General features: G+C 54.8%; 2 protein-coding genes across 2 annotated transcripts; one reads left to right on the forward strand and one right to left on the reverse strand.

The window, feature by feature from the left end:
• Window positions 1-990: 990 nt before the first annotated feature.
• VOLCADRAFT_93910 (cytochrome P450) lies at window positions 991-10,837 on the reverse strand (the record flags this gene model as incomplete). Its single annotated transcript, XM_002953166.1, has 14 exons — window positions 991-1,117; window positions 2,373-2,425; window positions 3,257-3,299; window positions 3,384-3,428; window positions 5,104-5,297; window positions 5,594-5,713; window positions 6,166-6,237; window positions 6,946-7,008; window positions 7,611-7,709; window positions 7,983-8,174; window positions 8,498-8,576; window positions 9,335-9,480; window positions 9,941-9,988; window positions 10,196-10,837. The coding sequence occupies 14 exons, from the start codon at window positions 10,835-10,837 to the stop codon at window positions 991-993; spliced, it is 1,923 nt and encodes a 640-aa protein (XP_002953212.1).
• A 620-nt stretch (window positions 10,838-11,457) lies between these two features.
• VOLCADRAFT_105825 (uncharacterized protein) lies at window positions 11,458-14,747 on the forward strand. Its single transcript, XM_002953092.1, has 8 exons — window positions 11,458-11,598; window positions 11,710-11,758; window positions 12,295-12,515; window positions 13,177-13,266; window positions 13,586-13,800; window positions 13,909-13,942; window positions 14,070-14,239; window positions 14,589-14,747. The coding sequence occupies exons 1-8, from the start codon at window positions 11,557-11,559 to the stop codon at window positions 14,686-14,688; spliced, it is 921 nt and encodes a 306-aa protein (XP_002953138.1). The 5' UTR covers window positions 11,458-11,556; the 3' UTR covers window positions 14,689-14,747.
• The last annotated feature ends 685 nt before the right edge of the window (window positions 14,748-15,432 follow it).

A 15,432-nucleotide genomic window follows, 5' to 3' on the forward strand; every position in this document is an offset into this window, starting at 1 on the left:
AAAGAGGACTCGGATTACTGGAAGTCGCACGCAGAAAAACACCAAACACCGCTCCTAGACAACACCTATGATCGACCTTGGTCGCGCCACATTGCCGAGTGGACATATTATTCCTCTACCGGGATTGAAGGGCCATCAACTACAAGGCATATCAACTAGAAGCTACATAAAAGGGTAGGTAGTATGTCCGGAAAGCATTTTTTTGCGCGCCCAGCAATCTCAACGGTGGACAGCTAGCTCTGCAGGAGAAACCCCACCCAAGGCCAATCTCCATGTATGTAAGCTATCGGTCTTGGCTATTGGTGAACTTAAGCGACCCCTCTCGCCAACCTGAACTTCATTGCCAGGGCTACTGGTATACCCGTTTTGATTCAGAGCATCACCAGCTACCCCCCAAGCGGGAAATTGCTCCTTTAATAATACAAACTCTGCGTTGAGGATATTGAACCTCTGGCTGACCACAGCATAGGCAAAGTACGCTATTACCGCATGTTGATGGTCTGTCTCTTTTAAAAAGCGGCCACGGTGCAACCTGCGCACCTGCGCCAGCCAACGCGACATGGTAACCCTAGCCGGGCACAACATGCATTCCGGGAAATCTGCTCCTGATCGCTATTCCACATATTACGTACAAGTCATGCTGTACAATGCCTTCCCTGAGCGCTGTAGCGTCCAGGAGTTACACCGAAATGGCTGGTGGCAGACCCTTAAAAGACCTGCACAAAGACGCGAAGTACACACTCCGGCATGTGCAGTTTGGCCAAACTGTTCAGTAGTTATAACTGTATAGCTGACTTTTGGGGGTTGGGGCTTGACGCCTTGAACTGAACGAGCAGCCAACGTCTAGCGATGGGCATGGCCGACATCCAGCCTGGAGGCCAAAGCCGCATCGCGGCAGCCTCACTTCTCATTCAATTTAAAGTTTCTCATCCAAACAAACACATCGCGTTCCCGGTGGGCGAGTTTGTAGGTTTGGGTGTGGACTGTGACTCAGGTAACCGTATTGGGGTATCTGGGCGGCTTCGCGGCCACCACCAGAGCAGCTACACCCTCTGAAGTGGCAGCATGGCTCAAGGCCATGAAATGGAGGTCACATTCGTACGTACGTGACGTGATGCTGGGAAGCGGGCGGAGGGGAGCAGACCGTGGATGTCCATGGAAAGGAGGGGATCAGGGCGCCGCTTGAAGTTAACACCAACATGCAGGTTGTGGAGGGCATGCTTGCTTGCAGAGCAGTACTCCCAGCCACTACACCACATACCAAGCGTAGATTTGAGGGTATGACTTAAAACGTTTTAGAATCATACAACTCCTCTACGCAGGGTTTAGCAAACTGGTGTGCAATGACTGCAGGGGTTAACTGCGGTCGTTTCCAGCTTCGGAAAAGCTGCCACCCACCGCGCCCTCTTACCGTCTATTCCTCACCCTAGGAGGTACATGAAGCTAAACCTGAGACGAGTCCAAAGCACTCCACTCTGGAGCACGTGCGACGGCCCATTCGAGCCCCATCATCAACACTTGCCGTCGTCAGCTCTTCTGGTCTATAAGCAATATCCAGCTTACCCAATACCTGCTAGACCAACAGGTAGGTGCTGTCCGGGTCAGGGGCAACGAAAGGGGACTACTTGGCAACCAACCCCCCGTAGCAGTTATCGAGGGCATGACTGTGTAACAACATACATACCGGGTAACGAATCAACAGGGTCCACAGCTTACAAAAAGAAGTCCTTGAAGCGCCGCGTGCAAGCTCCTTCCAATCGCCCCTAAGGACCAAGCCGCCCAGGACCGAACAACAGCCACGCACACAACCCCCCCCCCCAAAAGTCATTCCCCTCAATAGTTTTCCCCCTCCCCCCCCAAAAAAACAAACACCAACCTGTAACAACCTCAAGTGCCCCTCCATGCCCATAACACCCCAGCCGTACAACATAGGCCCACAGCAGCGGCGGAAAGCGTCTTTCACCTTCTGTAATCTCCCCACCCCCGCCCCGCCCCGGCCTGCCTCCATTATTCACCTGAGCTTAAGATCGTCAAGCTAGCCAAACTAAAAACAGGAGGCGCGGGGTAGGGAGGGCGATCTAAACGGACAAGGAACGCAAGGAAGTTTGTAGAAGATGTAATGGGTCTTTCCTAGCCTGTTGGTAATGTCTGGTTAGCCTACAACAGTACGCCTGTAATGGTCGGGATGCCGATCCGCAGCCCCCTCCCCCGATAGAGGTAGCTGCTGCAAAGCCGCCAAGAGATCCTAATTCCCCCCCTCCCGAGCTTATCATAGCAAAACCTAGGCTCGCATTAATTAGCGTGGCAAGTAGAACCTTGCAGGTGGTTGGGACGGAAACGTCCTTAGACCGTCGCCTCCTCTCAACACCCACCCTGCCTGTCGCCGCCCCAACATAGCGCCGCCCCTTCCGTGCGCTAGCTGCCTCTGGACAGCCAAGGGGTGGATTGCTGGAGCATCAGCATGTCTGTTTGCCTTTTCTCGGTGTCAACGCGCGGACTTGCCGAATTTAAACTGCACCAAACGCGACTGCTGCACCAAGGACGATGCTGTAATTGTATCGCAGCAAGACAGCAGCAACTGACAACAAGTATGTGAAGCTGCAACTGCTATCAGGAAGAGAGCGCAGAAGACCCCCGGGAATGAACCGTTGGTGGTGGTAGTGATGTCGGGATGTATGGCATAACCGAAACCGGTATTGCGTGCATGTAATCCCCAGCGCCCATGAGCACCGCCGCGCACCACCTCGCCGGATGCGGCATACATACATACATACATACATACATACATACATACATACATACATACATACGTATACACATGCCCACAGGCTAGCTAGGCCCAAGCTGAAACACCCCAAGCATCCTCGCGGCCGCTGGGAAATAAAGCTCATGCAGCATATTCTCATGTAGTGGCAGCACCCTAAGCGGAGTGCGTCGTCTTTTTCACCCTTGCAGAGCCAGGAAGGCAACGACGTGGAATGCATTGAAGAAAGTATATTCTCCCTAAATCCTATATAAGCATATATGTACTTCGCCCTGCGACATTCAACCACTACCTCGTCGCAGCATCTCTCTGTAACTCTCCACACCCCTACCTGAGAAAATAGCAGCAGCAGCAGCAGATCCCCCCATAAATAAATAAAGCAGTGGACGGACGAGCTTTCTTCCACCCAGTGCCGCTGCCGCACTGCCGCTGCCAAATGATGAACGACCTTTCATCTTTATCTTTTCACCGCCATCGTCGCCGCCATCTCACCTGTCGCACACGAGAGGCCAGATCCCCCCTGTGGGTCCCCACCCTGATGATGCACACGCAGGTGAGTGTGTGCACGACAACACCCGCAAAACCCCCCACGCGCTCTCCCCACCCCACCCCACCTCACCTCACCCACCAGGCACGCACCGGCAAAAAGGGGGGATCCCAACAGCTGCACGCGTGCAGCCCAAAGGGAGGAGCCGCACAGGCAGCAACAGGCAGTGGCCTAATGGACCGTACAAAGCCTACATACGCCCTGCGCCCCTCAAGCTTAATCCCTCCCGCTCTTACGCCCTTCTTCATGCTCACCAATAATTATTTTATTTATAATATAACAACCTCATGCATGAGAACACCATTAGCCACGAGGATGTTAAGGAACATGGGAGTACATAGCCGGTATCAAGGAAATCAGTCGGCTTCACCTCCATACCGTGCACGTGAGCGGGCATTGGAGATCTTTAGGAAAGGGACAGCTGCCACCGGAGCACAAAGAGGAGGAGGTGCACTCAAAGCAACCTAAGTGCAACCTGGCCGTCCGTGAACAGCCACGGCAAACGACAGAGGCAAACTTAGATACACACATACACGCATAAGTACCCCCACACCCCTTCCACCTAAATTTTAAAGCAAAGGCAAGCACAAACAACAGACCTATATGCATTGGAACACACCGTTCGAATACGTGTGCTGCTACTGAGGGTGTGTGTGTGTATGTGCAATACCATGCATACTGCTATACAGCGCGCGCGCATTGGTCCGTACATTAGTTTCCACCAATAACGACGGCAGCGGCACAACGATGGCGAGGGCGCAGGAGCTGTGTGCTCCGCCGTACCACACCGCCGTACCACAACCGTGTACGAAGGGCAAGTCCGTTTGGCATGTAACTCAATAACTGCTCTCCCCTTCCCTTCCGGGGGTTCGTGCGCAAACCGGCCGCGCGTCCTTCTTTCCCCCCTCCCCACTCGGCACTCTCCCCCATGCCGTTATCAGCCTCTCAGTATCCCGCCCCCTCTTCACAAGACTCTCTTTAATGAAGGCCTTCCTAGTCCCCACTTCCACTTGGAGACAGCAGACCACAGGACCTCACACGGCATATCCGCAACAGAAAAACCGCAACCCTCAACCGAAAACTGTTAAGAGCAGCTCATATAAACAGCCCCACACGATTGCACTGCATGTCAGCACCCAAAGCATGGCTCAGAAATCCCCGTCGCTCCCAGCCCGGGAGGTCTGTGCACTCCACACGCCTGTACGGCACGCGACGCGACGAGCTCCCAGCAACAGCCCGCACAACGATGACGCACGGGGGTACAGCGGTCCCCTCTTTGCGCGAACTGCGGAGCAAACAGCCCCCTTCCGTAACTGACCTCAAGGCACGTGACACGACAATGGCAAGGGCCACTAGCTCCGACAGCACCACACCACCACCACCACCTGCCCCCTTCCGGCCGCCCTGCACATGATTACCGTGCGCCCGTTCCTCCGTCCCTTCTACACAGCACCACCACAACCCGGGGTCCATCCATCCACCCCTCCAGCAAAACGACACAACGGCCACCATCCGAGGAGGTAGCAGCAGCAGCAGCAGCAGCAGCAGCAGCTAGTGACAGGAGGTAATAAGAGGATCAAACCAGCGAATCTGTTTCACCGCAGGTCTGCAGCCGCTGGTCTTAACCGCCCCCTCCCGCGATACGCGCTAGCTGCGGCAGCCCAGGCCCGGAGTCCGCCGGCTGCACCCTCCTCGGAGAGACAGCCGCCGGATGTCACGGGCGCAAAGACGAGAATACGTGGCTGTGGCTGTGTGTGTGTGTGTCGCAAGGCTTAGGCGAAGCTCCGCTTACGACTTTGCTTGCGCGTCGGTGCGTTGCTCCAGAACCACATTGAGACCCCCGGTGGGTCCGACCGGGATGACTGTGGGCATGCGAGTCACCTTGTCCCCGTCCACGACGCGGAACTTGAAGCGCTTGTGCAGCAGGGACAGCACCACGCGGGCCTCCAGCAGCGCCAGGTGCTGCCCCAGGCAGTTACGAGGACCCTGGCGGAGAGGGGGAAGGCGGAGATGGGGAAGGAGTTGTACTGAGGGCAGCTGCCATACCAACTCATCCCCAACCCCCCACCCTGCTACTGCTTCCCCCTGCTACTGCTCCCCCCTGCTACTGCTCATACTGCTTTCGTTCCACTGCTCCGGTGCAATGGAACTAAGCTCCTTTCTCCTCCCCCCCTCCCTAGTATTACATGCAATACCGGAATACACAACACTGCATCCCGTACTCCGCCCTGACGCCACGTACTGGCATACACAGGCCGTACACCGCCGTACACTCGCTCTACCTGGATAAAAGGCACAAACATGTAGGCCCGGATCGCGTCATCAAAGCTGTCGTACTCGCCCTCCGGCATGAAACGCTCCGGCCGGAATTCGTCAGGCGCCTCGTACAGCCGGTGTGTCCCCTGGGCGCGGGCAGCGGGGGGGAGAGGGGGAAACCGAATGGAGGCCCCTTCACAAGCGTACTTGCATACACACTAGCACAAAGGAATGTGGCATATATACATACGTACATACATACATACAGCAAAGCCCATGCCCGGAACCTCTCCACATTCCTGCAGGCGAACAGGACTGATACCAGGACCAATTGACACCTGTTTTGAGGAAGCGCCCCCCCTCCTGCCCCCTCCTGTCTGATTGTTGAGGTTGATGTCAGGAGGGAACATCACGACGCAGGTGCGGTGCACGCATCCACACAGGAAGACACACGCAAAGGACAAAACACACATACGCGTACAGACACACACACACACAAAGAACACGTGATGCTCAAAAACACTGAAGGCAAAAAGTGTATCCAAACCAAACCGACATGGAAATGGCCCCAAGCGAAACACCCAGGTACAACCCGTACCTGCAAATGACAGGCGACCATGATGCCCTTAGGTAGGGGGTGACCCAAAACGCCCACTGGGTCGTCCGCCGCCTGCATGTATGTATGTATGTATGTATGTATGTATGTATGTATGTATGTATGTATGATGTGTGAGACAGGGGGGTATATCTTCACCCGTGGCCGCTACCTGGCGAAACCCTGCCTTCCCCGGTATTTCGGGGCACCCTCATCCAGTCACCCTGGTCAACTTCTCAGTGGATTGCTCAGGTTCCACACCCACCACCAGCATCCAACGGGTCGACAGCGGCCCAACTCCATTCCTGGTCAGCTCGCAAGTCAACTTTATCCCAGGTCACCACCGTCCATCGACTAGGGGCGCTTTACCTTCCACCATCGGAAGGATTTTCGACCTTGACAGGTCTCGAACCCGGGATCCCCCCGGGGCATCGGTGCGTGCTCTACCAGTAGTGCCTGACCTAACAATTAATATATATATACATACGTATGTATACATATGTATGTATGTTTGTGTATATGCATCATATGTAACTTGAGGTAGGGCCCTAACCAAAACAAGGTCCGAAATCCGGATTGAGCCAAGACAGAGTGGGGGAGGTGAGAGCAGGCCGGAGGGGTTACGGTGCTCAGGAAGGAATCACATTGTTCACAGCCCCAAACGCACAAGTCCCCGAGGAGTATCCCACGTCCGCTCCCAGACTGGCAAACAGTCGTCCAACCCGGCCCCCACTTCACACTCCCTTATTCCCCCGAACGATTCATCTCCGGCTCTCCACCCACCCCACTTCCACGCACCAATTTGCGGGTGACCACGGGCACCACGCTGTACTTGCGGAGGGCCTCCTGCGGCCGGTTGGGGGAGGGGGGAAGTAGCGGTGGGGGGCCAGCAGGGCAATAACCCCCCGGGGACCAAAGCGCCCCGTACGGACTCCCCGCCCCCCCCGCTTCCCCCCATGCGGGGGGACAAGCCGGGTCGTCATTGCGGCACAAAACACACAATGTGGCGACAAAACACACTGCTGCTCCACATGACGACGACGACGACACGCAAAGTGGTGTGGGCGGTGGTCCACTCACTCACTCACTCGCGCACACGTGGTCGTACGTTTTTTCCCATTGCTGTACGGCCTTCTAAACCGCCCTTTCACCGCCTTTTTACTTATCGCCTTGTCGCACAATATCATCAGTTCGTCGGATGCAACGCGCAGGAGACACATAACACGCATGCCCTCCGTGTTCTGCTCTTTCCTCGCACGGCGCCAGTAGCCAGCGGCGCAGCTTCCTCCACTCCCATCCCCTGACAACCCCCTTCTGCAACCCGGGGCATATCGGGACCTCTTCATCATAACATTACATACAAACATACACGCAACGCACACAGCCCCCCCTTATACATCACAAACGACAAACACGCAAACAACACAGGCCCCCCTTCCACACCCCACCTTGAGCACTGCCAGCGTGAAGATCATCTCATCAACGTTGCGACGGTTGGCCTCCTTTTCCGAGCGAAGACCGAAGGCCGCCTCCGCCTCCGAAACCACCTGTACACAGTCGTAGAGCATGCATACGGCATCCAGAACACGGCGTCAAGCACACTTGCCATCCAGCAAACACACCCTTACGGACGATACCACCACACAGCAGCTCCTGCCTTGCAGCTGTCACGCAGTCACACAGCCGGCACAGTCACTCAGTAGTCTAGCAGCCACGATCCCCACCCCACCCCAGCAGCAGCGACAGCAGCAGCAGCAGCCGGTAGAAGGCCCCCCGAGAGCCCCCGATCGAGGCCGTGAGGTCGGGGCTTTGAAGCCCACCCGCAGGACCACCCGCCCGCAGCCCCCCGGGGCGCCCGCCTGCACCTTGTTGGTGGCCTTCTCGTTCATGGCCAACTCGAATGTGGACCACGTCAGCATGGCGGCGCTGGTCTCGTGACCCGCCAGCAAGAAGGTCTTGATCTCGTAGCACAGCTGGGTCTCCAAGGCTGCGTCCCACTTGGCCCCGGACTCCTGCGGATGGGTAGGTAGGAGGGTAGGTAGGAGGGTAGTAGGTATGTGTGCTCGTGTGACGTCATGACTTGAGAGTGGCCAGTATAATGTATACACGTATACATGTATGTATGTCAGCATGAAGTCGATGCGCTTGAAGTAGATAGGTAGGTGGATGTCTGTGTATATATAAATGCTGCAACGCCGGGTGTGCCGCTGTGTTGTTGTAGGCAGCTTAATCAGCCCAGGTCCCGGTGACGAGGAGAACTAGAGACATCTCAGCCTATTCAGTATTCAGCACCCCGCGATGTCCCTTGGCATGCCGTACTCCCCGCCGTACACACCTCGATGGCCTCCATGATCCGGTCTAGGATGTCGGCTGGCTTCTGGCGTCCTAACCTCTGGCGGCTCTCCCAGCGGCGCCTTTTCATCACCCAAAGGGGGAGTCACGCACGCGATGGGGTGTGGGGTCACAGCACGCAGCTCAGATGATGTCACAACTTCACAACGCAAGCGATCCAAAGCGCGAGGTGGGAGGATGGGACCAAAGAAAGGCGGGCGGGGAATCCCGACCGGGAAGGGCGACTAGGGCGGAGGGGCACCAGGGAGGTTCAACAAAAAGGAGGAAGGGAAACGGAGCGGCGGGGGAATATCCCCGCCTAGGAATCGGAACGGCGCAGGTGCAGCGGAGGGGCTGTTGTCCGATACGCTCCCCCAGCTCCGAGGCGCTGGTGGTTGTGGAGACAGCACGAGTTGCGGGGTTGGGGGTTATCGCCTGGAGTGCCAGTAAGCCTGTCTGTCTGTCTGTATATCCAGCCGGGACCCTCATCAGACAAGACTACACGCGCATAGCGGCCTTTTCCTCCCACCACCCAGCGCCGCCCTCGCCTCATCAGCAAGCACCTCTACCTCCCCAACACCCCTCCCAACGCGCTCAACCTCTCATCGCCCCGCTAACTAGCGTCTTTAATCCATATATAGGAGTCGGATTGGGCTTGCACCATTTATATTTTTAATATGTATTGAGGGGCAAATGCCAAAAATTACTGATAAATGCGAAGCAGCTGGCCCCATGAAATCCCAAAGCCCCTGCCCAAAGCCCTAACCTCGTGCAGCTGCCCCCCTCTCCTGCGCCTTCCCGGCCCCGCCCTCAATTCTCCCCACAGACACCCCCCAGTCACCTGAACAGATCAATGAGGTATTCGTTCAGTTGCGACATGCGGGTACGGAAACGGAACCACTCGGGCGTGGGCAGGTACATCCTGTACGGCCGCAGCACCCGGTGGTTGGCCTCGTTCATGACGGGAAGGTACAGGGAGGGGAACACCTACGCGCACGCAAATACACGTATAAGGAAACTTGGAGATGGAAAAGACAGGCACGAAGGATGAGAATCCTTACGCATGTAACATGGTTTGTTATGCATAACAAGGTCAGAAATGGATGGGCGGTAGGGAAGGACAAATGGCCGAAGCGGCCGTAACGCTCCGGCAAGTCCAGTGCATAAGAGGCAGCAGGCGGAAAGGGAAGGGGCCTTATCGGGATGGCTGAGCGCCGTGCAACTAGAACAATTTTGATAGGCATGACTGTAAAAGTCTAACGCACTCCCCCGATCCTCGGACAGTTGTTGTTGATAATGGAAGCCCATTCCATCACCCACCAGCCCTGCAGCCCCGCCCTAACTTTAAACTGTTTCGCCTCGCCTTGCCTGTGCTCTCTAATAACTTGATGTCCGCTGGCTACAGTTCACCAACATACATACACACAAATTGATAAAAAAAACTTACCCGATCACACTCCTCTGGAGCCATGCTCAGTACGGCCTCGCCAATGACCTAGAAAAATAACATGGGGGGGAGCCAGAGGCAGGAAGGAGATGTGGTAAAGGGGAGGGAAACCGAAACGAGGATAGCAGTAGATGGACTATCAGGGAAAAATGAATATGGCATACATGGATGAGAAGGGGAAGAAGGACCCGGACATTGCAGCGACATGGGCAGCGAGCGCGGACATTTGCATGTTGCAAAAACCCAAGGACTTACCTGCAAAGTTAGCAGGCGGAATTCCTCTTCAATATTGACCGATTGGCCCTTTCCAGCGTGGTGGGCGAGTTTCTCGCATAGTCGGTCAACGGCCTTCTTGGCGATTGTGACGATGTCGTCCAGCACATCGACACGCAACGCAGGGCCCATGAGCATACGCTGCTTCTGCCACAGCGCGCCGTCGGCCGTGACAAGACCGCTCCCCAAGATTGGCAAGAAGGGACGGTAGGAGACATCCAGGTCTTTCTCGTACATTTTGTACCCGGTTTGGAAGACGCGCTTCAGCGCGCTTGGGTCGCGGAACACGACGCCTTGCGTTCCCAAGATGCTGAACTTGACAATAGGGCCCGTGTTGTCAAGCCACTCTTCCATCAGATCCCATGCACCAATGTTCCGCCGGACGCAGGTGATCATTGGAATGACATTCCCCAGCAAAGGCAGCGAACCCGGAGCTGTCGGAATCTTAGCAAGGGCACGACTGATACGCATATAGTCTTTAATGAATAGCGCTGTACGTGCGATGATGTATACCAAGAGGCCACCACCCAACAAGACGACCGGCACCAGGCGAAGCAGGGTCGTGGCGCTGCCGGCGTCAGCCAGCAGATCAGCCAGAGGAGACCAGTGTGTAGTGGCGGCCATTGTGCCGTGTGAAAACCTCCCGCCAGATAGCAAAACGCGTTAGGCGCCTTTCTGCACCTTCACGCTTCGCGACGCCGTCGACGACTGCCTTACCCGCCGTGCGGGATTTCACTTCAGCCAACAAAGTCTAAGCGACGAATGCGGAAAACCTTTTGGTAGCCAAGGATTTAATGCGAAAGGAAGGCAGCGTTGGGATGTTAAGCGTTACAAGTAGTGATGAAAGTCTTCATAAGAATATAGCATAGTGGACGCACCGACACCAGGTGGAATAATAAGTGTAATGTGCAATACACTAAAAGCATGTTAGCGCAATCTTGATGGTACCTGGCTGCCGGTACCAGTCATTTTGGCGCCCGCGGCCTAAAAATGTACGGAATGTACACTTTCTTACGCACAGTCCTCCTTGATCAGCTTCCCTCCAGCGAAGCTTTGAATTAGCTACGTTTTATAAAATTTGTATCGTAGGCGTACGAGGCTGCTCCATTTTATTTGTGTTGCCAACTTTCCATCTTGCACTTGGCCACTACCTTCCACGAATGTCCCGGTTACAGATTTATGGGTTGCAACCATTATCTGTCAGTACAAAGAACGCTGCATCACATCTGTCCGCTATGAGGCCGCCGCCAGTGCGAACTCGCAATTTCCCTGAAGTGCACTCCGAGTGCTCCACATCATACGAGCCCACATACTGGTTGCCGAGGCGAGGAGGTTATGTAAGGATGCATGCAAGGAAGCGCGGCTCGCTTCCTGAGCCTCCTCAGGCAAGCTCGCTCCGAATCCTGCTGAGTATGCGGCTATACTCTGTGCAAAGCTAGATCACTCTCTTACCGCGCTCAGGCTCGGGGGATGATTCTTGTCTGGCGAACCTGTAGGAGGAGAATTTTGAGCCTGAGGAGCTTACCGTAGGACCAGCGTCGCAAGGTAGGTAGAGGGCAGGGAAGTTGGGGTTGACAAAGGCCCGGAATGTTTTTCACAAAGAACAAACTCAGACCCCAGAGTGAAATGGTTACCAGTGGAGCTTCGCCTTAATTAATCTGGAACGGAAGGAATTGCGCTCCAGCGCCATGTACGGAACTTGCTCCTTACGGCTCTTGGGAATGGGTAGTGCGTTGGCGTATACCACGCACGGCACTTTTAGGCTGCTACAGCAGCTCTTTCTGCTGGGGATCCATCTTGGCTTAGTTGTAGCTCCTTCATCTCGGCTTGCTTTGTCTTTTAGTCCTTTTGCACCTGGCCGGCTTAAGGAGTCAGCCAGTTATCGTCTGCGCACAGGCAAACACCTACAAACATACGGATCCTCATGTCGAGCAGCAGTTTGGGTGCGGCGCCTGTCCCCATAAATCTGCGGCCACACCAAAACAACACCTTGTAAACCAAGCTCACCTTACTTCCTATCCATCATTTCAGACATTTCTGCAGCTGATCCGTATCCCATTCTTACTTCTGTCCCCACAAAGATCTGCAACGGCTTCTGGCCCGGCGCGGTCCCGTCCTTAGCAGCGAAAGCGGAGGCGGCAGCAGCGGGGACATCGCCGCAGAGGCACCAGCCATCCCCCGAGTTGAACTTGACCTGGACATGTATAGCAGGGTGTACGGCGATGAGAACGCCACGTGGCGCGACCTGCCCATGAACTTGCTGCCAAGGACAGAGGAGGAGGAACACCGGTTGCAAGCTGCGGTGGGTAGCACAGCGTAAGGCGGAAGGCTTGGGAAAAAGGGCACGGGAGGAATGCGGTCCGGTGCGTTCGCTAGTTGGGCACAGCCGACGATGCAGTTGTATTCTGCAACTGTCGATGCATTTCAATCTGCAAGTGTTTGCTTTTGTTTGTGTGTGGGGGGGAGGGGAGGGGCATCGAGGAGTCCTTAGCTCGAGATTGCAAAGCAACCAAGCAGCTATGTTGCCAACAACGATTTCGGGGCGGGTGGCGCTGTGCTGGCACACAGGCAAGCGAGCCTGGGTGTCTAGTCTACGCTAGCCACTGCACCGTACCTGGGGCTCCCCCCGTGCGGTGCACTCCGACCCAGGGTGGCTCACCAGTCGCGGCCCTCACCCCACAGCACTGCAGGCCGACCCACTCGTAGATTGCTAATGTTACTGTTCGCGTCGTCATTCCATTATGCCTTTTATGTAGACCAGGCTTAATCCCTGGCCAGGCTTGATCCTTGCTTGGCAGAATTATTCCTGATCCGGGTCTTGGTTCTTGTCCACCCGGACTTTCCTTTTCCTTTGCTTTCTTCATTTCCAGGCAGCTCAGTTTATTAGTAATTGCAACAACCCCCGCCATCATCGCTATCCTACACGCCATGCACTTTCCCTCCCATACACGCGATTGCCACAGTTGCAAATGGAGGCTTACTTTGCCCGCACATGGAACCACGACGACATGGATGATTGGGCATTTTTTGAGGCGGAGAAGATGCGTGGCAAGGTGAGGGATGCGAGATGCACGTGGGTGGAGGTCCAGTGCACCAGCGGCGGAACGGGACAAGTTGTGGGTTACTGGAAGGAGAACGCTAAATCGGGAGCAAGGAAAAAAATAGGGTTTAAGGGTTTGCGTGCCTTTTCATGAAGCAATTCGGCATTTATTTACATGATTGCAAGGCATGCTGTACGGTAAGCCATGGTGGATCTAAGGGTCCCTGTGAGAAAATTGCGGCGTGGGATATGACGGCGTGAATAGTGTCTTACCCCAGCCTCCGGTTTCTATTATGGTTGTGATTTTTATGTATTGTTTCCGCTCCTCCTAGGCGCACAATATCTACGCCAACGTGCACCGGGTGGCGGCCATGATGCGAGTGTTAGAGAACGAGGACTTCAGGATGGCGGAGAAACAGACGTACTTTTCTTCTTGGTCGCGCGCAGAGATTCTGTTCGCGCAGAAGTACGACAAGTTCAACGAGGCTGTCAAGGAGAACATGGACTCGCTTGTACGGCAACCTCTGGAGGAGGCAAGTCAATCTGGGTGGGATCATGGCTCACCTAATTTCCTGTTTCCCCGCTTACCCTGCCCAAACTTGTGCTGGTCTTGTTGCGGTTCTATGCTGGTTTTCCTGAACCGCCCGTTCCTCAGCCTGGAGGGGGGGCTGCTAAGCAATCACGTTCATGTGAGTTCATGCACCCAAAGCGACTACTCTGATGAGAATTGATGCTTTCCTTGTCCTGTCTTGACGCTTTTTTAATCGCTTCCTGTTGCTGGCCCTGCCATGCCTTTTTGCGCAAACAAATTGTTAGGAACTTCGTGACCGTTTGGAGGCCATTGGCGAGGCCACGCTGCTGCCGCCCACGGAGGCTGAACAGGCAGAATCTAAGTTTCCTTCGGAAGAGGATGTGGCGCGATACTGCGTGGACAATCTCCTCGAGGGTGTGCTGCCGGGGGTCAGCCTTGCCAATCCTACCGAGCGGTGAGGTCAGGGTTGGGACGACGAACCACAGACGGGTGAAGCTGTCAGTGTCGGGGGGAATTGAAAAAAATCCCGGTTGAACCGCGGTCTCGTATTATGGGCGCTTGAGGGATAAACGGACATGGTGTCGGAGGTGAACAGGAGAGAATAGGGTGGGTGTGCTTGGGGTTACATTCTAGGCACGAGAGACAGGTGTGGGGAATTACAGGAGGAGGCGGGTGAAGTGAGGTTTGGAAACGGGAAAAGCCGGGTACAAAAGAAGGGCATTTGTGCTTTGCACCGTACAACGGAAACACCACGTGAAATTCGGATTCGGCCATCCTGCTGGACCGTATTTTCCTGTTTGCAGATACGCGGATGACATCTACGCTGGCGATGGCGATTTGGCGGATGAATTATTCAATATGAAAGATGCAGACGACAGCGACGATGAGGAGCAGGATGTATAGACGTGATTAGTATTCAGTAGAAATTTCTTTCATGATCTGTAAAATATTGTCACTTTGAACATGTGCACGTATATAAGGGTGTGTTCACATGTAGTCCAATTGAGAGTCTGATTGGGAGTCCGATTCGGGGCGGCTTTCTGAATTGTGTTCACATACGATTCGCTGCACGGCGCGAGGTGCCACCGCGCCCAGCTGAAGCTCCGCGGCTACGCCCCATCACCCAAGGCAAGCCAGCATTATCTAGGAACAGAACAGTATAAGTATCGTTTCTATGGCGAAAATTATCACCAGGCTTGTACATACATTTGGTTGGATGCTGGTGGTGAGTTGCCGAACCCAACGAATACATTCTGAAGTCGGATGGGGTGACGGATTAGGGTGCCCCTCTAGCAGGGGAGAGCAGGGACTGCCCCGGGAAAGGGGGCCGCTGGCGAAGTTGACCACCCTGTAACAACATACATACATAGCTGCAGGAGTTCGTAAAAAATGCTCGGTGCGCTTTGCGTGAATTAACAATTGGAAAATGTTCCTATAGTATTGTAATGGTAATTATGAGAAACGGTTTGTTAAACAACTTTGTTTTGAGAAAGAAAACTGTGAATCACGTCGAATCATACCCGAAGAGGCCCCCCCGGACCCCAATTCAGATTCGGGTCCAATCAGGTCCAATTCAGAGTCCAATTCGCATGAATCAACCCTGATTCCCCCACATGTGAACACGTCCTAAACGAACTAGGGATGGTT

Source organism: Volvox carteri (assembly GCF_000143455.1).
Source record: "Volvox carteri f. nagariensis unplaced genomic scaffold VOLCAscaffold_34, whole genome shotgun sequence".
NCBI lineage: Eukaryota > Viridiplantae > Chlorophyta > Chlorophyceae > Chlamydomonadales > Volvocaceae > Volvox > Volvox carteri.

What these genes read in the sequence shown, in the direction of transcription:
- VOLCADRAFT_105825 (XM_002953092.1), top strand. Translation starts at nt 11,557, where the DNA reads ATGCATGCAAGGAAGCGCGGCTCGCTTCCTGAGCCTCCTCAG. An exon ending in CGCTTCCTGAGCCTCCTCAG is followed by an intron (nt 11,599 to 11,709) that starts GCAAGCTCGCTC and finishes GCGAACCTGTAG; the next exon opens with GAGGAGAATTTTGAGCCTGA. An exon ending in GAGGAGGCAAGTCAATCTGG is followed by an intron (nt 13,801 to 13,908) that starts GTGGGATCATGG and finishes CCCGTTCCTCAG; the next exon opens with CCTGGAGGGGGGGCTGCTAA.